Consider the following 22,073-nt stretch of genomic DNA (forward strand, 5'->3'; position numbering starts at 1 on the left):
TTCAAGACACTGTTTTATTAAACTAGAATCAGTGTTTGTTTCTTGAGTTGGCAATGCCCAGTTTCTACTCAGGCGAAGCAGTGAGATTTGACAACACCACCTGGGTGCTCTTGTTTTAAAGAAAGCACACACGAAGGGGCTATGAAGGCCAGTTTTAGGTGTGATTGCCTTTTTCGGATGCAATAATATAATCTGACTTTTGTGCGAGTAGGCATTAGAATAGCCACCCCTTACCAGGCTCTCCATGTGCTCCACATGCTCTCAAATTCCTTCATCATTGGCTTCCTTGCTCCTGCCACCCAACTTTCTGTTGCGTTAGGTTTCTTTCTCCCTCCAACACTGCATCTTCTCTTCTCCAAACCGCCCCTATGTCGTCCAAGACCACCATCATTACATGTACCTTGTTCCTTTCCTTGACTCTGTTCTGCCTTGTCGCTTCTCCGAGATCTGAATTCCGATGGTTGGTGCTGCCCCTGATCCTGGGACTGGCGTGGCTGCTCATGGCTTTCCGAGCCACCATGATCGCATGGATCACCGTATTGGTGCTGCTCGCCTTCGCCGGCAATCGCCGCCGGGTTTTGGTTCGACGAGGCAGCCTCATCACCGGTGAAGTCACCACCTACTTCGTCCCTGCCATATTCAAGCGGAAGCGCTTCTTCGCTGTGGCGTGCGCCGCTCTGCTGAGCTTGTTTGCTGCCCTCCGGTGACCTTGTCGAGGTAAAAGAATCACATTTGTACGAGATTATCATTATTGTTATTGTTATTATTTTTTTACCTGTACATGTATTGTTTATACATACATTCATATGTATGAAGAATATGTTTTTATTTGTAATTATTAAGGAGATGGAACTCCCTCGAAACGAATTCAAGTAGTAACATCAGTTGTTTTTGTTTAGTGTATTGCGTTTGTGTTGCAATCTTAAGTGGTTTTGGGAATGAAAAAGTTGTCTGCTTTTACATTAAACCGAACAGAGAAAGGGATGATTCATAAAAACTAAAATCCAGAAACGTAAGAAGTGAATAACACAGTTCAAGAAATGGATTGATCATGCCATGGATGTATGTGAAAGGGCCCCGGCTGCTGCAGTGGTGAATAAGCTCGCACAAATTAATTATCCTTGAAGGTGTGGATTGGTCGTAATGTAAAGCAAACAGAATAGTGAGGAATAGATGAAGGCATATTTGGTTCAGCCTAACGATTCAACCATCAACAGTGTTGTGCTCAAGTGGAAGTAATAAGACTGAGCAAATCCAGAGATAATAAGAGTACCCATTATCCACTAACACAGTTTTTACAATCAAGTGGATGGCACTGGCAGATGCAAATTTGGACTCCCCTGACATCAGCGGAAGTCATAGGAAGCGCATGTTGTGCTTGCTTTTGAACTCATAATGATGAGAAAAATGAGTTTTAAAAGAGCAAAGTATTGTCAGAAAAGCTGAAATCCACAGTAATATCAATGATGATTAAAAAAAGCGATCAACTTTAGATCAAAGATTAACAGATTTTTCAATATTCATCCATTAACTATGACTCTGTACAGAAGCAACTTCAGTTAGATGCGAGTAGCGTCAACGGCGAGACCTGCCGGTGTGCTCACGCTTGCATAAAAGGCCAAAAGAAGAAAAGGATAGTCACAGCACACTTTCATCATGAACCATTTTGCAAGAAATATTGGATATCCTAAGAAGCAAGTCATTTTTTTAAAAATATTAACGTTGTGACAATATTATCCTTTGACTTATGAATATTGATGTTGACATTTAGTTTCAAATTGACTTTGGGTTAAAAACCATTTTTGGCCACAAAGTATTTATGGAGTGATTGGCATTCTACATTTTTTTTTTCCACACCGCATTCTACAATTAATAACATGAAAAATTGGCATCCTCTTTTGTCCCCCCCCCCCAAGGAGGCGTGTTACATTATATGTTTAGAGTGTGACATACCTTGCCAACTAGATACCGTTACACGTTATATCTGTGTATAACACCATAGATTACATAAGTATTTATCAGTCAACCTTGTAGCCAAGTAAAATAGGCATATAATTTTTTACCACATCATCAATTGACTGTTAGTGGAGGGTTGACAAACAGTGTTCTTTTTAAATTAATGAATCTTTAGTTGGCAACCCAAATAACAAAACATGTGACAACTTAACATGACGCCACATGTTTCAATTAAAAAAAGTTATTAATTACTCCAATATTCTTTAACCCAAAATTAATGCAAAGTTAATACTCATCCGCTTCTTAATATAAGACCCATTTAACTAATTTGATTAGATTAAGGAAGTTAGGTAAGTTAGTTAATTATAAGAAAAGTGACACATTTTTCCTAAAATACCATAATCATCTTTCTTAATACCCTCTCTCCCTCTTTTACTTGATTATGGTTGAGGGAGTATCCATAGGGGTAATTTAGAGAAAAATGATAAATACAAGAAATAGATCTTATATTTAGAACCAAAACCAACTCAAGAATTGAGTCTTATATCAAGGACCGGAGGAGTAGTAAAGGTTAATATCGGTTAGTCAATGAACAACGTTGCAATGATTTTGACATTTTAAAAATGATATTGATTTAATCAATAATTTAGGATATCCCATATATATCTTGAAATAGTTCAGAACGAAAATGCCTTTAAACCCCATATCTGTGTGTCCACTGTCTACATGTAGAACATAAAAATGGTTACTTTAACAATAACGTTACGCTTCCGATTAAAGATGAGCAAAAGATATGTGGAAGATATGTAATATATATTATTTATTTCTCAAGATGTTGCTCATGAATCGGGTCGTCACATGCTGCCAAGATCAGTCTCCACGTGCCCTTGATTATTTTATGGCTCATACAGTCTTCAGAAACCACTCTTCCCTCCCAAGTGCCTATCTTCTGTCCCAAAAGAGCTTCTTTTGCCTTCCTTTATTAAATTCTTTATTAATTCTCCTATTTATGATTCTGTCTGCAGATCAAGCATTCGTGGTGAAGCAAAGACCCATGATTACAATATTAGAACATTAAAAATAAATATTGGAGCATTGAACTGAAGCTCTCTGGGGGTGAGTGTTGACATTCCATAGCTTAAAAAGACTTCGTTTTTACTTGAGCAATTAGTGGTAGATTCCTGCTCATCTTCTATTTTCCGGGGATTCTTCTCTTTGCCCCCACGAACTTTCAAGAAATCATTTTGGGCTTTGGGCTTTGCTTGCGTTTATTGTCACCCTTCTTTCTTCTCTCTCCCTTTCTCTTTCAAGCATGTGGGTTCCATGCTTTTGCCTCCCCAAGGAAATGCAAATCATCAATGAGTATTGATTTAGAGGCCTCACTTTTCGAGATGTGGTTCTGATTCTCAGTTGCAGAACGAGACGCTCCAGAGCATGTTTTGTACAGTTCTCTGCTTCATGTCAGCAATTCTATTTGCCATGCGAATCAGACCTCAAATGGTGTCTCTTTAGGGTTCTCGTGTGACGGTGGCTGCTGGATTTTACTGGTTGATGCATGTCTTGAATATTTCTTCTCCAGTATATCAAAAATGGAATCTGGAGGAGGGTTCTATTCTGTCGATGAGCTCAGATTGGACCCAAAGTGGCTAATTGATCCTAAGCTTCTATATGTAGGGCCCAGAATTGGAGAGGGAGCTCATGGCAAAGTCTATGAGGGCAAGTAAGTTTGCTTTTTCGAAATTCAGCGTCTCATTTTTTCTGCAGAGTTTGCATATTCCATCTTGATGAGCAATGGTACTTGCTTGTTGGGTGCCAGCAAATCAATTATTGTCCACTGTTTGATTACTTACGCCTTCATTCCATGCAATGCATTTCATTGCTCAGGCTTCAAATGAAATAGTGATTTGGAAGCTAATTATAGATTCTTTTCTTGATAAAAGTGATGGCAACAGCCATCACTAATGATCTTGAGTTAGGCTTCTCTAAGATTTGGGTTTTCTTTAATTGCTTTTATAATGAGTTTAAGTTGCAGATATTCTACCCTACAATCTACATAATTCTTTTATTGGTTTCGTTTCAGATACAAAAACCAGACGGTTGCAATTAAAATTTTGCATAAAGGGGAAACTGCAGAAGAAATTGCCAAGAGAGAAGCCCGATATGCTAGGGAGGTTGCGATGTTGTCTAGAGTTCAACATAAGAACTTGGTGAAGGTTGGACTTAGGTCTAGGCTCTCCCTGATTCTTGTCCTTTGTGCCTATAACTCGTCAATGAAGCAACAATAGATATATTATGATCTAACAAAAACTACTTTTAAGTCAACACCTTACAGTAAAAGTTGTCACCATGTGTATTAACAGTTTATTGGTACCTGCAAAGAGCCTGTAATGGTGATAGTCACTGAACTCTTACTGGGAGGAACATTGCGCAAGTATTTGCTTAACATGCGGCCAAATTGCTTGGACATACATGTTGCTATTGGTTTTGCCCTTGATATTGCTCGTGCTATGGAGTGCCTGCATTCTCATGGGATCATTCACCGTGACCTGAAGCCTGGTATAACTTCTTTGACTTTCTTTCTGCAATAAATCACCCTCTTTACATCAAACTACTTAGTCTAGTCTGCATGCTGTTGTAGTTGTAACTTTATGTCAACACTGCCCAAACTTCTTTAAGAGGAGTTATCTTAATGAAAAGTCATAACTTCACTATTACCCATGCTATGGTCTACTAAAATTTCTATGCAAGTAATGAGAAACTACACAAAAATTATTAAAGTTACCAAGATATGCAATTTGATGGCTGTTTCATCTAACAGAGCAGTGAAGAACATGAAATAGCCCTGGAGGGTCATGGTTTTATTTTTATATCCGTATATAACTGAATTAGTAAATCATTAACTGCCTATCCAAACAGATTTGCTATGTTCATCAAGACGTGATGCATCAAATAGAGTTTATGAATAATGGCCAATAGAGAAGAAACATCAAATAGAGTTAAAATTGATCCAATAGTGCAATATGCGTTATAACTGCATAACCATGTTCTCTTTTCTTCTTTATATTGTTACCCCTCTGAAGAGTTAGCATCATCATATCATATATTTGCCACGCCATATCTACATATGGGGATTCGGATTATTGTTACAATTCCGATAGTAATTCAAAGTTAATCCAACTGTTTCATTAAAATTTAAAAACACATTGATGGAGTATGATATTCATGAATTATATCTTTCTGCTAAGAGAGGTGGGGTCACCAGCCTTTTTATACAGGGGAACGATCTTAAGAAAACGTCATATACATGATACCGTTCTTTTAACATTATCTAAACACCTCAAATTATCCAAGCAGTCACAGCATAACAAGATAAGGAATTTGATTAATATTCTGCTATAAGCTGTGAGTACTGAATCTTCCTCTTCTTAATTTTGTACTACCTTTGGTCCTTGATATAATAGCTAGATGATTAATTTGGGGATATTAAGGAAATTAGTTAAGTTAGTTATTTGCCACAAATGTATGTTAATCTCCCTAAACTATGCTCTTCAATCATGTGCATTGGATGATTAGAATTATCCGGGAACCTTTTGCAATCAATAGAAATATTTTGAGAAAAGATGAAAGATAAAGTGGATTGAGGTCTTAGATTTAGGACCAAATCCAATCTCCTAACTAGCTCTTATATTAAGGACGGAGGTGGTAACTTGTTGAAACATAAATCATATACATAATGAAAATCCTCCTTAATCCTTTTTTTAAATGCAGAGAACTTACTCTTGACTGAAGACCAGAAAACAGTCAAGCTAGCAGATTTTGGCTTAGCTAGAGAGGAATCATTGACAGAGATGATGACTGCTGAAACAGGAACTTACCGTTGGATGGCTCCAGAGGTACTTTATTATGGAATGGATGTGCTCTCTCTGTATTTATCTTCTTTGAACTGAGTATGTAAAGAGTATGGAGTGATTACGTCAACTCAAAATTGCAGTTGTATAGCACTGTCACACTGAAGCAGGGAGAGAAGAAGCATTACAACCATAAAGTGGATGCTTATAGCTTTGCAATTGTTCTGTGGGAGCTCTTGCATAACAAACTGCCCTTTGAAGGCATGTCAAATCTCCAGGCAGCTTATGCAGCAGCCTTTAAAGTAAATAGATCTGCTTTATTCCGTAGATGTTCTTATCTAATATTGTTTTCCCAAGTCTCTTATATGCTTTTATTTGCCTGGTAACTTGAAATACTCTTGTGCTTACAGAATGTTAGACCCAGTGCAGAGAATCTCCCTGAAGAATTGGCTGTAATTCTGACTTCATGCTGGCAAGAAGACCCGAATGCCCGGCCCAACTTCACCCAAATAATCCAAATGCTGCTCAATTATCTTTACACTATTTCACCCCCTAAACCGATGATTCCTTCAAGAATATTCACTTCCGAGAATACCATCTTCGCACCAGAGTCCCCTGGCACGAGTTCTTTGATGGCTAAATGTGACAACACAGGAGATACTCCCAGAAAAAAGGAGGAACACAAGCCTAATGGCTTTCTTTCTTGCTTCAACCAATGCTTTTAATAATTGAATAAGAAGATAGATCCCCTTCAAGGGTAAAATAGATTAAAAAAAATAAACGAGGTCACTTGAGAATCTAGTCCACTGAGATCTTTTTGGCAATTTGTAAATTGTCCGAAACGATTCCTTTACACTTCCAGTGAAAGTTATCTGTTTCGTCTATTAAACCTACCGGGCATTACATCTGATGCAGATTTAAATGTAGGATTCCGATCATACCAATTAGTAGTCATCTATAAATAGTGCAAGATTTTCACCTATCGTTCTAAGCATGTGAAATTATATCTCGTATTGTGGTAAAGTTCTACTCTAGACACTGTCACAGTGGGGAGCATTCTTCGTGCCATGAATTCAGGTCAAGTCAATCTAATGAATCAAGGTTGTCCTTCACTTTATTCATCCTAGCTGGCCATGTTAAATCCCATAATAGGTATGTTTGGATCAATGATAGAAAACATAGTTTATTTTCAATTTGATTTTTGTAAAAGTTCAATTGAATAAAATTTAAATTACGTAATATGATTTATATTTGGATTGTATTTTGTAAAAATTAGTTTAGGTAAAAAATTGTTTGGATTATGATTGAATAAAAGTAAATTTAGTTTGTAAAATTGCAAAAATGAGTATGAGTTTTATTATATAATAAAAAATAATAAAAAAATGAATTTACATAATATGATGAATTTAAATTATTTTAATATGAAAAAGTGAAATTTACTGACTAAAATATATTTTAAAACATTAGGGATATCATAAATTTTTTTTTATAAATATAAAGTTAAACATAATTTTAAGAAATTCAAAACTATTTATGCACATACATATGTGTACATGAGCTTGCGTTGCCAACAAAGAGAGTGAGAGAGAAGCATGAGACGGATGAGGGAGAAGAGAAGAGAGAGAATAATAAATGGCCCCACCAACTCATAAAAACTTATCAAAGACACGATTACATATAAGCTATAAGTAGGGAGGAGAAGCTTTTCAAAGAAGAAGGATTGAAACCAACTTTTGACCACAAGTTAAATGGGTAAAAAGCTTCTCCAAACGCCAAATTAAGAGCCTAAACATACTTAAAGTGGCAAAAGCTACTTATTCTGGATCTAAACGCTAACCCAAACAGGCTGAATATCTTTTGGGGTGTGAATTATACTTCCCATAGTAGCCTAGTTGATAGAGATCAAAGTAATATGAGACTTCAAGTTTTGGGTTGAGCAGCATGGGTTGTCCCAGCGTAAATACACTATTAGTGGAATTCCCTCCAGTCAAGAGTGCGCTTTTTGGGAGATGATTCTTCATCTTACTTAATATCATTTGGTGTCATGGTGGTTGGCAGCTCATAAATCATATTCCGTATGAGGATTCTAACCAATAGAAACCTAATTGGAGTCTGGTAGTGTTAGTGTAGCTGCTAAGATATCGACCTTTCAACAACAGCCAATTGATTGGAATCAAAATCATATGAGATGTTCATTTCTCACTTTGAATATCTTGAGTTGTCTAATATACAGGAAGTGTTTGATTTTATAAGTGATTTTACGAAATTCAAAATAAATACGTAAGAAGAGTTTTGTCAAAATACTTTTTAAAAGTACCTTTGGCTCCTCCCACACACTCCTATAACCATTGAATCCTAGATATTAGGGAGCAGTTCGTTTTTTCTTCTCGTAGGTGTCGAGCAGTAGCAAATAAAATATAGAGATAAGTCAAGGCCATGTAGCAACTGCTAGCGTTTTATGTGATAGAGCTGACCCGCCGTCTTTTGTCACACCGAGATTGTAAGGACCATAAGAAGGATCATTCGTTCATCTTAAGTATGGGATGCTTTCCTCGCAAGTTGAAGCTTATATCTTTCCAATTGAATAATTTTCCGAAAACAAAATGATTGGAAGGGAGAACGAAGCCGCATATAATGACTGTTCACTGAAGAGATCAATAACCTACCAAGGGATGAATGGAGACTGAACTTTAATTTACATGCTTCTGACGAAATAGGCAGTTGAATTGGCGTTTCTTTTACTGAATGGATCCGACAATTACAGGCACGACAAGAACAGGCCAAGTAAACCCCTTTCCGGCCCCCTACCTGCTACCTACGAAAATTTGACCTGCATAAATAATCAGTCGTCTTAATCTTGAACGTCTAGGCGGCTGAGTTTACCAGTAATCGTTGCAGGAACATGATCCCTCTTTGAAATGATGGAATCGGTTCCTATCTCTGACAATGACTTCTCTTTTATACACCTTTGATATTATCTTCGTAGCATTGTGACAATCAGTACAAATTCTAAGATTTTTTGATATTCTAATTGTAGAACCCGGCTTAGTATTAGTAAGACCAAATGCAATAGCCAGCTTCTCGCTATGGTGAGACACGGAAGTTTCTTTAGCTTCCTCCTCTGCATCTATCCTTGCGTCGCTAATGTTCGGCTTATATCCAGCTAACTTAATCTTTTTGATCATTTCTTCAGTTGCCCTGTATATCTCTTTTGAATGAGAATGTTCATTGTCTTCAGAAAAGAACTCATGAACTACCCCTCCGAACTCAATCAAGCTACAACCAGGGGATTTCTCAATTCCGAGTTCTCTCATCTGAGACCTCACTTTCAAAGCATCCTTAAGTCTTCCTGCTAGGGCATATATGTTGGATAGAAGTATGTAATCCCCACTATGAGCCGGCTCCAATTGAACTATCTGTCTAAATGATTCTTCGCCTATTGGAATATTTTTATGTGCTCTACAAGAAGCCAAAAGTGTTCTCCAAACTATTACATTTGGTTCCATAGGCATGTTTTTTATAAATTGAAGTGCCTCATCCAGTAGACCGGCGCGACCTAGAATATCAACCATACAGCCATAATGTTCTGCCCTTGGTTCAATTCCATAGTCCTTGCTCATGCTGAGGAATAGTGTTCGACCTTCCTCAACTAGACCCACATGACTACAAGCAGAAAGAACGCCAATAAAAGTCACATCATTTGGCTCAACATTCGCTTCTTGCATCAAACGAAAAAACTCCAGAGCTCTTCTTCCCTCACCATTACTAGCTAGCCCTTGGATAATCGCTGTCCAGGAGACGATATTTTTGGTACTCATTCTTTGAAAAACTTCAACTGCACTGTCTATTAACCCGCACTTGCCATAGAAGTCTATGAGTGCAGTGCCGAGAGTAACGGTGAGCTTCAGTTTCTTTTTCCTGATATAGAAATGAACCCATTTACCAGTTTCCAGAGCTCCCAGAACTCCGCAAGAGTACAGTACACTAACCATGGTCACCTCGTTAGGATCGACATTAGCTTTTTGCATATCATTAAACAAACTAAGAGCCTCATAGCATCTATTTGCCTGACTGTACCCGGATATCATGGCACTCCATGCAACCACATCTCTCCGCGTCATTTGATCAAACAGTATTCTAGCTGTGTCGACCTGACCACATTTTGCATACATATCAAGAAGCGAAGTTGCCAAATTAATATTCCCCTTCAGTCCCTTTGCCTCAATATATTGAGCAATCCACTCTCCCAATTCCAGATTAGCTACTCTGCCACATGCCGTCAAAGCAGTAATCATAGTAACCTCATCAAATCCGATATTCATTTCCCGCATGTTAAGAAACATGCTCACAACCTCTTCCCAGCATCCGCTCTTGGCATACCCAGCTAACATTGCATTCCAGGCAACAAGGTCTCCCACAGGCATTTCATCGAACACCATACGAGCAACCTCCATATCAGAACATACTGCATACATATGAATTAGCGTATTCTTGACAAACCCATGCGACTGAAACCCACGTTTCACAACATGGGCATGAATCTGTTGGCCTTCAACCAAGCCTTTGAATTTGGAGCAAGCTTTGAAGACACTGGAAAAAGTGAACTCATCGGGAAGTACCGCGCAGGCACACATTTGCTTGAACAAAAGAAGGGCTTCATCAGGGGATTGCTGGTAGGTGAGGGCTCTGATCATGACATTGTAAGCGGAAGATTTGGGATCATCGATTTTGCGAAAAATGGAGACCGCGTAGTCCATGGTGTTGGGAAGAATGATGGCCGAGGATTCAAGGAGGTTTTCGACGAGGGAAGGGTTGAAGATGAGACGGGTTTTGATGAGGTGGGCATGGATTTGGTTGAGGTCCCTGCGCGTCCTGCATTTCTGAAGTATTATGGACTTCGGGTTTTCAGGAAATTGGGGGATGGTAGGAATGCAAGTTATAGTTTTGGCGGGAACCAGAGACCCTGGAATCGCCGCCATTATGCGTTTAGCAGCTGTTGCGCGTTAGCCGAGAAGGGCGGCCAAAAAGCGTCCGTCAGAATTAGAGCTCCGCAACGACATCGTTTTTACGCTCCATTTATTTGTGATAATGGTTGCGTGTATGCGAGATATGAGATATGAGATATGAGATATGAGATATCGCATGGTTCACAATCACATCAAAGATCAGTCGAAAGTTACTCCAAATCTAAAGATACAATAAACCAAACTTTTCATCGCTTCAAAGCCTCAGATCTCACACATCACTTGCCTTAAAGGTTAACTAGAAGCTTGGAACCCTCCAAAAAGTTGAACATACGAACTTAGTAAGCAAAACTCAACCCTAAACCTTCGAAACCCTCTTTTTCTAGTTTAGTTTCCGTCTAAAATTATGAACTAGAAAACTATTCTTCATCAATATCTACCATAGGCTATGCTTAGGGTAAAATACCTTGTGTCTCAATTTTGAAACATGTCCATAATAATTAAAGTTGGTAATATAAGTTAAATCCTTGCTAACTCGCCAAAAACAACAAGCTCGGGTTAACATAGACGGAACCCACACCCCTTAATTCATAAATTGACAAGCCTACTTATCTTTTCTTAGCTGATTTCTAATTAATTTTATCTTATTTCTCACCTATTAAAGTTAATCATGCTCTTTTTCCTTTTTGCCGGCTAATCTTGCTCTTAAATGTACCCCACAATTGTATTTCCTTAATTATTCTAAATTTTAAAAATAAAAATTCCAAATGTTACAATTAACAATACAATAAATCTTTTACCATTGGGTGTGCCAATGAAAATTTTCTTGCAACATGAATTGAATCTCACATTTTTTTTTTGATATTAATTGAATCTCACATTTAGAAGTACTGATTGACTTGCCAAGTCATTTAACTAGGAAATAAAAATGAATTGAATCTCACATTATAAGTGAAATTGCATTACTAAAAAAATTAAGAGTAAAATTGTACCTGAAAAACGAGATGATGGTTAAAATTATATATTTACCGTATCATTAGTGACGAACAAAGGCGAAGGGAGACCCATAGTCATAGGTATTGGAAATGAGATGAAATCTTTTGTGGCCAAGAAAGAAATGAAAGTTTTTGTTGGTAATTTGGGTAATATTAATCGGATTTTTTTGGGGGAAAAAACTTGCAAATATCTGTATTGAATTGTTGGATATTTGTTAACTAATAAAAGATCGGTACTCAAAAGTAGTAATTAAAATATGGACCGACGCCATCTTTTCAAATGGGATATCATTTTATAAAGTAGTTAAAGTAAGAATAAATTCCATGGCACAAAAAATAGGATGAAACCAAGCGAAAAATTAGTAAACCAGCTAGTGGTTTGGTCTAGTTTAAGTGTCAAACCAGTATTAACTTGGTCAAATCAGTGGAAGTTGGTGTGAACCAGTGATAAACAGGTTTAGATAATTATGTTGCTATTGATTTTATTTTTACTTATTCAACTCCTAATATCTCAGTTACCATATATTTAAATAAATTTTAATGATAATTTTTGTATCAATAATTATTAATTTTAGTTATTGAAGAAATGTAAAGATCAAAATTCTCAATATTGTTATGTTTTATTATAATCAAACTATTATTACATTTCCTTGTATTTTGTTATTAATTATTATTAATATTGCTGTATTTTGTTATTTTGAATTAAATTATATTATTTTAATATAACCAGTTTGATCCTAAGTTGACTCAGTTGGACCCATTAATTCTTGAATTACTATTTTAATCGGTTTAGTGTCAGGTATGGTTTTTTTGTTTCTTGATAGATTCATAAGGTTGTTTCAATGTGGAAGAAAATTTGATTTAGTTTCAATTCAAAAACGTGTTTCATGGTTGAGATTAAAACAAAATTAGGTCCGTAACAAAACTAGCATCACATTCAGCGGATATTCGCTTGTCTCTCATCCAGCATTATGCGAATCCCTTGGCTACAATTTTAGAATCTATGAATTGTCGTTAACTGTCATCAAGTTGTTCTCATATTCCTCTTAGCCTTTAATTTCCTTAATCTGCTTTACATCTTTCTTTCACGACCAAATTCTATATCATGCTAAATTAAATTCTAATGCTGTGGGATTTTAAATGGGAATAACTTTTTCAATATATTTCTGATTCACAAAAAATATATAAAAATACATGTTTTTTCACTTATTTATTTTCCCTATTTATTTTCACACTTCTCGTTTTATGTATCAACTAAATACATTTTACATTACCTTCCACATAATGTGATCATGAGTTACATTACTCGTAACTAACAGTTTATAGATACATATTTACTTTCTAAGATATGAAGACCAAACTTACTCCTAATATTTTGCGTTATTATGAATTGTGTCAAACTGTATTCAGTCTGGGTGCTTATCATTTAAATAATGAGCATTAAATTGAGACCATTCATATTAAAATTGGACAATCCAAATTTAGTATAATTTTATTTTTAGTAGTTTAATATTTTAAGAAAAAATCTTAAAAAAAGACTGTTGAATTTTGAAATTTCAAATCAGTATTGATTACTATACTCGTAAAAAAAAATGACTACATGCGAAAAGCAAATATCAACATATTTTTGTAGTAATTCCTAATTTAGAATTTTAAAATTTAACGATCATTTTTGTAGGATTATCCCATATTTTAATGTGTATAAAATTTAAAATAAAAACAATTTTTTATTGTTATTTTTTGGAAAAAATTCTATTAAAAAATTATTAGTTAAAAATTTTAAATATACACCGTTAAAATTATATGTCTACATTGTGAATCTCAGAGCAGTGTGGAAATTGACATGCGAATTGCGGAAAGAATAAAAAGGGGTTCTATTATTACAAGTGATGTCGCCATCTGTCGAGGAGGAACATGTTTTGCTTGCGCGACCTGAATTATTGTACCCTTCTGTGTTCTCTGCGTCTTCCTCAGCCTTACCTGTGTTCACTCTCCATGGGAATCCCACCTTTTCCAGATCTCAGGTGGAATCTACTGTTGGAAAGAGACTAAAGCCCCAGGGGATCGAATTAGATTCAGCCTCAATCTCATCAACTTGAGGAGAATCAATCCATGAAAACACCATATCAGTTGCAATCAGCCGCCTATAAATATCACCCTGCCTTGCCAACTTCTTAATTACGTCTTGTGCTTACCTCTGTGATTGATAGATCCAACACAAAAGGAGATACACAGCAAAAATGTTGAACTCTCGTGACTACCACAGCCACATCTCACAGGTGCACAGGACTCCCAGTGTTCTCCCTGATGTTCCCAGGTACCCTAATGCCTATGCGGCTCTCAACAAGGAGGTCGTCTACGAAGACGAGGGACCTCGCTACCACCACCACCACCACCAGAACCCTGAAGAAAGAGAGAGGGTTGAGGTGGTAGAGTACGAGAGAGCTGACAACTATGGCAACACTGAAGTCGTCTATGAAGAGTCTGACCGATATGAGGCGGACCGATATGGCAACCCCAGGGGCAACAAGCTCTACAGGTGGAAGACCTACAGGGACTAGGCTCACCACCATCGATCTCCACACACAACATGAACCAGTAATTTGCTAGGCAGGTCATATATCATTAATAAATCCCTCACCATTGCTAAATGGCTGCTTGTATGAATAAAATGCCTGCCTACCTTACCCTACTGTTGTTATTGTACTGTACTCTCCTACTTATGGGGTGTTACTTACTAATATGAAAGAATGAAAGCAGATATGCTGTACTTTTATAGTTTTCAAGCGTGTTATTCATCTAGCATATATAATTCCAATCAGAACTCACCTTCAGGATTCACCTCCACGTGTGCGCGCGCGCTCTTTATATGAACCACATGACCATCAACTCTGAAGATTGATGTTCTAGTGATGAAAACTGAAGCAAGCATAATTTAGGATATGCTCAGTTTAAATCCTGATTATCACTTAATATCTGACCAAATCAGCAAGGCTCCAATTCTATATGCTGGACGGTTAATTTCCAACGGACAAGTCGCCATACGCATGTGAGAGTATTTTCAAATACCAAATTGAAAAGGCAAAACCATGTGCAGAAACAATCACCATCCATTAAAAGACAGAGGATTTGGATTGGCAAAAGTCATAATGTTGATGTAAGAATAACAAACTTTGACGCTGCAACGTTTTGAAAGTACAATACAATGAAGAATAGGCTGAAGATTTTTTTACAGATTCTTCATTGGTTTTTCCCGAATAATGGAAGAGCTTGATTTTTCCCCCCTATGAAATGTACAAACTAAAGAAGAAGAAAAATTGTCAGAGATAAAACTTTAACTATTATTTTGGCGTGGAACTTGGTTCTCATTAAATCTCCGAGAAGACATTTGATTGAACAGATTCCTAAGGCTATTGTTACTCTCCTGCCTACGCCTCCTAAGGAATCCACTCAAACTCGAGACAGAAAAGGGGTCATCGGTATCCAGACTTAAGCCTGTCTCTAACCTTCGGGAGACAGTGACGAGCTCGTATGAGTCCCAAAGCGACTGATTGAAATCCCAGGTGGGAGCAACGCCGGGTTCCTCGATAGTCGAAGATTTGGTGGTCACCGACTGGGGTTGAAATCTTGAAGGCTTGCACTTGAAATTCCGAGGATGAGCGTCGAATTCACTGATGGGCCTAGAATTGCCGGAATGATTGTAAATAGCCTGAGCGACGGCTTTGAGGATTTCCAAGTCTCGCTGCTGCTGGTTGTGGTGATGGAGCTGATCAAGCTCTGGGTCTTTCTTCATGGCGTATTCCAAGAGGAAGCATGATGTTCACTGGGTCATGTTGCTTTCGAGAAAACTAGGCCTCATGAGGAGTAAGGAAAGGGATAAGCCGAGGACGACGGTAACATGTTCTCTTGCTTATCATCTTTTCTGTGATTCTCAGCATTCAGAAGGTCCCTGGTGAGCAATTCTTTTCATAATTGCATCTAATTCACTCGTCCTATTCCAATGTAACGCATTTTTTTTAAAAATAGTTTATTTTACCTATTTATTATACTATATCATTCTTAATTTTAAGAAAAAAATTCTAATTAAATCTAATTAAAATGCCTAAATTTAAATTCAGACATACATTTTTAACAAATTTCTAGTTAGGTCATGAGGCCTCATTAGAAATTTTTTAATATTATTAAATTACCAGAATGCCTTTATTTAGTTAAAAAAATTGATTGTTTTACCCCTCCCTAATAATTACTTTTTTCTCTTGTAGTTATTTTTTTGGGCAAAAAAACATATAAGTAATTTTATAATGTGTAAAATTTGTATATGTAACTAAAACCTTTAAAAATATTTTAATCAAACATTTTAAATTATGATATAAGTACCCTTTAAATAAATATTTTGTATTTTCAATTTGTAAATTCTTATATGTAAAATTTTAAAATATCTTAATTACAAGAAATATTTTATATTAAGTTGTTGCAAATTACGTTTTTGGGTTGGAATCCAATATTTTTTTAAATAAATAAAACTAACTTAAATTATAAGAATATAATATTAAATATTTTTTGTAATTAAAATATTTTAAGATCTTAAAATAATTATTTACAGACATAAAATAAAAAATATTTATTTTAAGGCTATTTATGTTCAAATTTAAAAGATTTTATTAAAATATTTTTGAAGATTTTAGTTATATATAGAAAAATTTTATGTGTTTTTTAGCGTTAAAAATAATTATAAGAGGTGAGAGGTCACTTGGAGGAGTAAAATAATTATTTTTTATTTTAATTAAAGAGAAACATTTTAATTTTTTAACAACATTCAAAAATCATAAATTGGAATCATGTCCTAATTAGATATACACTAAAAGTGTAGGCTTTAATATGAATTTAGGTATTTTAACTGGATTTTGCTGGGATTTTCCCTAATTTTAATACTAAATATAATATTTTATTCTATTTTATTTTTTCTGTTTATCAATTTTTTAAACGAATTTGTTTAACTTAAAAATTGATCCACAATCTGATACAATATAGAGGAATTTTAAAGAGATCAATTTAATTTTGTTAAAATTATATAATTTATATAAATTTTTTAATATTTTTAAAATTTTCAAATTAGTTAAGTGGCATTTACATTGAAGAGTTCGGACTGGAGAAGTATTTTACTATATTGTTATTTTTATTTATCAAATTAAGAGAATATCTTCATTAACAATTTCATCATCTTTTTATCACTCTTTTATATGAAACATGATTTTAATAGTGATTACCGTGCAATGTTATCCTAAGGCTTTCTGTAATTCTTTTTTGATAAGCCGCGTAATTCTTTAATGGAACAAAATATTGAAAACAAGTATCCCAGTGTATTACGTTTTTATGCAATTAAATGACTAGTCCATTCAATAAAATATCAAGTATCGAACAATTTTTTCTTAATACGAATTGTTCAAGTGGATGAGTCCAAAACAATTATTTCACATCAATTGTTATAATCTGCTGATTAGCCTGGCTATTAATCAACACTAATCCTCATCCAACATGTTTATTAAAAAAAAAAACTCAATTATATTGAAGCTGGGAAATGGAAACAGGGCCGATGAAATTTCCCACTTCCAGTTCCACAGGCCCAAAAGTGACAGATCTTTAACTTGATGTCTGATTAGCAAATTTAAAAAGTCTAGTAAGATAACCAACGGGAGTTGGTCCAAGTGGTAAGCGGTTTGGTACTGCTTAAATGAGGTCTCGAGTTCGAGTCCCAGCGTATGCAGAAATTTTTGGTGAACTGAATGGGCTACTACTCTTTTGATCTTATTTATAAGATAAGAAAAATAAGATTTTTTTGGCCTTATTTATATTTTACCTGTTATTTATTATTGTGTAGTTTGATATCTATATATATATATATATATATATATATTTTTTTATGGATATGTTAGTTAAATGACCTGACTTTCCTTTATCAGACATTGCGTTGTCTGATTCATTCCAACGCTATATAAGTTGCTAACTGTGCAGCGTTTCTCCGTTGCAATATTGCTTGTCTCTAATACAGGACTCGCTTTCCCTTCTCATGCTGCTACTCTGAATTGTCTTCTTCTTTTGTTTTTGGTAATCAGAGCATTGCCTGGGTGGAAGGACCACCAGAGAAGGTAGGCACTCATGCCCAAACTTAACAGAATTCTTTGTGCAAAAGAACTAAATGGAATGCAGAAAAGGCTTTTAGCAGCTTAAATCAACAAATGGTGCCTTACTGACCATGCTTTTGCAGATTAATATTTAAGTATCGTCTCAGGCAAAGGTTTTTATGGTTTGCTCTCCACTGAGAAGTTCGATGATCCTTTTTTGTCGTCGGACCAGTAAACTATGGAAGCATTTGTGCAATTACACGTATGTCCATATCCATGGTCTTGCGTGGCAGACAATGAGCATAATTGGTAATTTTGACTGCTGTAAAGTACAAATGATCATTCTTTGTCATGCTTTTACTTAGCTCGATCCCCTCTGACAGGAAGAACATTTTTATGGCATTGGCTCAGAAATGAGCAATTATTATATCTAGGTGCAATAAGCTTAATATAATAGTTTGTCAAATTCTTTTCCTTACACTACCAAGCTTTTTTTCTTCTATTTAAACGAGTGGCAAGAAAAGAACGAAAATGAACTCACCCCGTTTCTGTCTTAACTTCAGATATATACAGGCAATCCCAGGTGGTCAGAATCATTGTACATTCTTTGTTCAGTGAATGAATCTCTGAAAGTGGCAAGCCAGTAGGCATGAATTCCTAAGTTCTGGACTTTCATCTCTTTCACAGGTTTTCCTCTTTGCACTTTTATGACAGGTGACAATATTGCATAGTCAACAGCTAAAATATAACTCGAGTGAATCTTTACTCGGATGTTGGAAACCAATACCATACGTAATTTGTTTTCTTTGCTAGGAACCTTCTTGTAGTGCTGCAAGTCAAGTTATTTCCCTTATCGTCGAAAAGTTAATTCGATTGACCTTTCATTTGGTCTGGAAAATCAATGGCAACACTCCTTGGCCTCTAGTTTCATATCAGAGAGATTTCCTTTAACCTAAATTCTTCAAGGGGTTTCCGTCTGAAAACCTATGTGTCTGCATAAGTTTCAGTGTTTCACAAATCTCAGACGTCAGTCTGATAATCTCGGTGACTATAATATGTACATGTGTGTGAGCGCGCGTGTCTATACAATACATAAAGCTCTGTGAATTATCCTTCCTGCATTTATTTGCGTTGACCTTGGGTTCCATATTTTGTGCTGTTTGTGGTTAGTGAGCGACTCAAAGGAAACAGTGAGAGTTTGAATTTTGGAGGCGACAGAGTTGTCTTTGACGCCAAATTTTGGTTGCCACAGACAAAACAAAAACAAACGTTGGCGTGCGACTGTGGGGCCACTTTTTCAGGTAAATTTAAAGGTCCCATTTTTTCCCCATTAGTGGCGGAATCGCAGTGAAATATTTCAGTTTCAGTGTCACCCACGCTACGCAACATGTGATTGGTAATGGTGGTCCATATGAAACCGTAAAGCTCATTTTTACACATAAAAGACACTTTGTAATGACCAAAAAACAAAGATAGTATAAAGACACTTTACTGCAAGTGGTCCCCCTCACTAGGCCACCCACCTGGCCTCCTCTTAGATACATTCCACCCAAGTTTCATAATCTTCTGCTCAATACCTGTTAAGCTTGGATACACCATGGCCCATGTGTATTAGTATTTTTTTCATATGTCTATGTGAGCATTGTCAGGTTCAATTGAGAGTAAGTCTGATCTCCCAAAGATGTTTTCTATATTCACACAAACTTGAGATTTCCTGATTAAGCGGCCAAAGCTGTACTTATGCAGATTCTCCTAAGTAAAACCTGTTATTCTGCCAGCCATAAGCTGGGGCCATCATTAACTTAAAGGTCTTCTTTGATTCCTATGGATCAAACTAGCCATAGGGAGAGAGGATAATATATGTACATATAAGTGGCATTAATATATGTAGGACCACGCTCGTTGGAACAGATCAGTGCATGTTAGTATCTGTCTATGTCAGATTCATTACCATTAGTATAAACCAGATTTAAATCTCAGCTCACTCATTTCTATCCATGTGCGAAGACATCATTCTCCCCCATAAAAAAGATCTCTTACCCTTATATGCAGAAATAGGAAGGTGAAGGTCACTGTAGATGTGTGCCACACTTGCTGCAAGAAAATTAATAAAGGGGCTCGAGAATCTGATGAGAGAACGAGAAAACATAATGTAATTATGTGTGGAATTAGAAAGGACATTTCATCTTTACACCATTTAATGTTCATTTCTTTTCTCTTTCTCTCTCCAGAAATATTATATGCGAGTAAATGTAAAATATTCAAATCAAGGGCACAACAGCAAGTGGCCAGCAGATAAACTTGAAGCTCCTTGATTAGAAAAAGACCCTTTTTAAAGGTTAACTTCAGCACTTTGCTGCTAAAGGAAGAACAATAATAGAAAATTAACCTTTTAACTCTCTCGTTGTCTAATTTTGTATCCATCCCTTTCCTGCTTTTCTTTTTCTGCTTGTGGAAACGTGCATGCTCTGTACATTAAAGAGAAAACGTTTGCATGCGGGAATATAAGATTGGCCCCCTCAACAGTATGCGTGCGTCGCAATATTTCAGTACCCCACATAGCCACTTTTATCACACAATCTGAGGCTAATATATATATATATATATATGTATATATGTATATATGTTCTTACAAATCTAATCTGGCTATATCTTATGTTATCCGCCATACATGTAGCTCAGTCTCTCTTATTTTTTTATTGCACAAGTTTGTTGAAGTACGAACATGTATATACTCTCTCACCATCGTCCTTGGCCTTCCACCAGATTCATCAATTTCCAGTCAGACGGAGGCAGTACATGTTGTTCATCTCTGACTTTCATGAAATGGGAAGCGTTAATTGCAGCCGACGACATCTCCTGAGTCTCGAGCTCTTTGCTTTTAGCTAACATAAATGAAATGGAAGCTACGGCCTCCTTCACATCCACGGGGAATTAAGCACTCCTGGTCCGAATCATCCTTTCTTCTTCTTCCATGTGCTTTCATTTATCATTTCTCGTCTGAGTCTGCCTGTTATTTAGCTTTATTAGGATTTGTTTGTAGTATATAAGGTTTGATTTTGCAGATGAGTGAATAGGCAGCTATGTAGCTCTGAATAGTTAATGATAGTGCTACTACTGATTTTATTGCAATAACAGTCGGTGCGTTATGATAGATCTTCACTGCCATTTCTTATTGTTAATCTTTCTCATCATGTACTATCTGTTCTATTAATAAATATTCCGATTCCTCTCTAGTTCAAGAGTTTAAACGTAATAAAGATTCAGCGTAATCAGGACTTTCATGTTGCTTTTATAATTTCATCTCTCTCACACACACACACACACACACACAAACACACATATAAGCTGCCGTTGGGCATGCTTGCGCCTGTAACTGAGATTTTCAGAAATGAGATCGCATGCACCTGTGAGCGAATACATGAGAAGGAAAGTGGATGAGAAAAAAACAGGTTGAGTCAAGATTATTCAGGATTTGAAGTTTCATTGACACGTTATAGAAAGAAATTTATGAAGGCGAACCTTTTGAAGTGAGTTCAAGTGTGAAATTTATATCAAAAAAAAAAGTGTGAAATTATGTGAACGTGAACAGTTCCTATTCCATTCTGTTAAAAGATCCAATTCGAGTCTCTTCAGGTTGAAGTCTCACTGATGTGTTTGGGGGGGGGGGCACAAAAAAGTGAAAGAATTATGTATGAAACACAGCAAACTCGTTTTCTTTCCTCTCACACTCCATTTTTTATTATTTTTCTTCCATTTTCCAAACTTAAAACTATTCAAACCAGGAAAGATCATAAACAACAGAATATAGGAGAATGCAGCTGGGATAGAAGCTAGTGAGGGGGCTACGGTAGTAGTTGCAAGTGATTGGACGCCTCACTGATGAGACCATCATGACCTGGTTGACTCTTGCAAAACAGTTGAAGCAAAACGCACTGTGCTTGATTCGAACCACAAACTCCAATCCAACCAGCTATAGAAAGAACTGGCTGGTTCAATGGCTTGAGGCTCCTGTCAAACTCTGTTAATTACTTGGAAGACAAAATGGGGCTTTGAGGTTTCCTCATTAATCATTAAAAGCTTGGAGTTGGGTTTGACTAAAGGAATGGTGGTGTTGGGAAGGTGCCTGCTAATTCCGGGGCAGGCTCTATCTGCAAGATACAGATGTTTTGATAAAAAACGAGGGTA

General features: G+C 36.3%; 5 protein-coding genes across 5 annotated transcripts; 3 read left to right on the top strand and 2 right to left on the bottom strand.

Annotated features, from left to right (window-relative positions):
* The first annotated feature begins 325 nt into the window (after positions 1 to 325).
* On the top strand, positions 326 to 707 carry LOC114723123 (uncharacterized). The gene has a single exon (XM_028909279.1). It carries the CDS (start codon positions 369 to 371, stop codon positions 705 to 707), a length of 339 nt encoding a protein of 112 aa, XP_028765112.1. The 5' UTR covers positions 326 to 368.
* Positions 708 to 3,219: 2,512 nt separating this feature from the next.
* On the top strand, positions 3,220 to 6,801 carry LOC114723111 (serine/threonine-protein kinase STY13). Its single transcript, XM_028909266.1, has 6 exons — positions 3,220 to 3,676; positions 4,037 to 4,169; positions 4,317 to 4,512; positions 5,725 to 5,849; positions 5,948 to 6,106; positions 6,215 to 6,801. The coding sequence occupies exons 1-6, from the start codon at positions 3,546 to 3,548 to the stop codon at positions 6,527 to 6,529; spliced, it is 1,059 nt and encodes a 352-aa protein (XP_028765099.1). The 5' UTR covers positions 3,220 to 3,545; the 3' UTR covers positions 6,530 to 6,801.
* Positions 6,802 to 8,481: 1,680 nt separating this feature from the next.
* LOC114723124 (pentatricopeptide repeat-containing protein At1g08070, chloroplastic-like) lies at positions 8,482 to 10,783 on the bottom strand. Its single transcript, XM_028909280.1, has one exon. It carries the CDS (start codon positions 10,781 to 10,783, stop codon positions 8,684 to 8,686), a length of 2,100 nt encoding a protein of 699 aa, XP_028765113.1. The 3' UTR covers positions 8,482 to 8,683.
* Positions 10,784 to 13,930: 3,147 nt separating this feature from the next.
* On the top strand, positions 13,931 to 14,519 carry LOC114723066 (uncharacterized). The gene has a single exon (XM_028909208.1). It carries the CDS (start codon positions 14,004 to 14,006, stop codon positions 14,322 to 14,324), a length of 321 nt encoding a protein of 106 aa, XP_028765041.1. The 5' UTR covers positions 13,931 to 14,003; the 3' UTR covers positions 14,325 to 14,519.
* Positions 14,520 to 15,097: 578 nt separating this feature from the next.
* LOC114723125 (uncharacterized) lies at positions 15,098 to 15,556 on the bottom strand. The gene has a single exon (XM_028909282.1). It carries the CDS (start codon positions 15,554 to 15,556, stop codon positions 15,098 to 15,100), a length of 459 nt encoding a protein of 152 aa, XP_028765115.1.
* Between the last annotated feature and the right edge of the window lie 6,517 nt (positions 15,557 to 22,073).

Source organism: Neltuma alba, unplaced genomic scaffold (genome assembly GCF_004799145.2).
Source record: "Neltuma alba isolate B1F8T4 unplaced genomic scaffold, ASM479914v2 tig00012124_pilon, whole genome shotgun sequence".
Lineage (NCBI taxonomy): Eukaryota > Viridiplantae > Streptophyta > Magnoliopsida > Fabales > Fabaceae > Neltuma > Neltuma alba.

What these genes read in the sequence shown, in the direction of transcription:
- LOC114723066 (XM_028909208.1), top strand. Translation starts at nt 14,004, where the DNA reads ATGTTGAACTCTCGTGACTACCACAGCCACATCTCACAGGTGCACAGG.
- LOC114723125 (XM_028909282.1), bottom strand. Translation starts at nt 15,556, where the DNA reads ATGAAGAAAGACCCAGAGCTTGATCAGCTCCATCACCACAACCAGCAG.
- LOC114723123 (XM_028909279.1), top strand. Translation starts at nt 369, where the DNA reads ATGTCGTCCAAGACCACCATCATTACATGTACCTTGTTCCTTTCCTTG.
- LOC114723111 (XM_028909266.1), top strand. Translation starts at nt 3,546, where the DNA reads ATGGAATCTGGAGGAGGGTTCTATTCTGTCGATGAGCTCAGATTGGAC. An exon ending in AACATAAGAACTTGGTGAAG is followed by an intron (nt 4,170 to 4,316) that starts GTTGGACTTAGG and finishes GTGTATTAACAG; the next exon opens with TTTATTGGTACCTGCAAAGA. An exon ending in TCACCGTGACCTGAAGCCTG is followed by an intron (nt 4,513 to 5,724) that starts GTATAACTTCTT and finishes TTTTAAATGCAG; the next exon opens with AGAACTTACTCTTGACTGAA.
- LOC114723124 (XM_028909280.1), bottom strand. Translation starts at nt 10,783, where the DNA reads ATGGCGGCGATTCCAGGGTCTCTGGTTCCCGCCAAAACTATAACTTGC.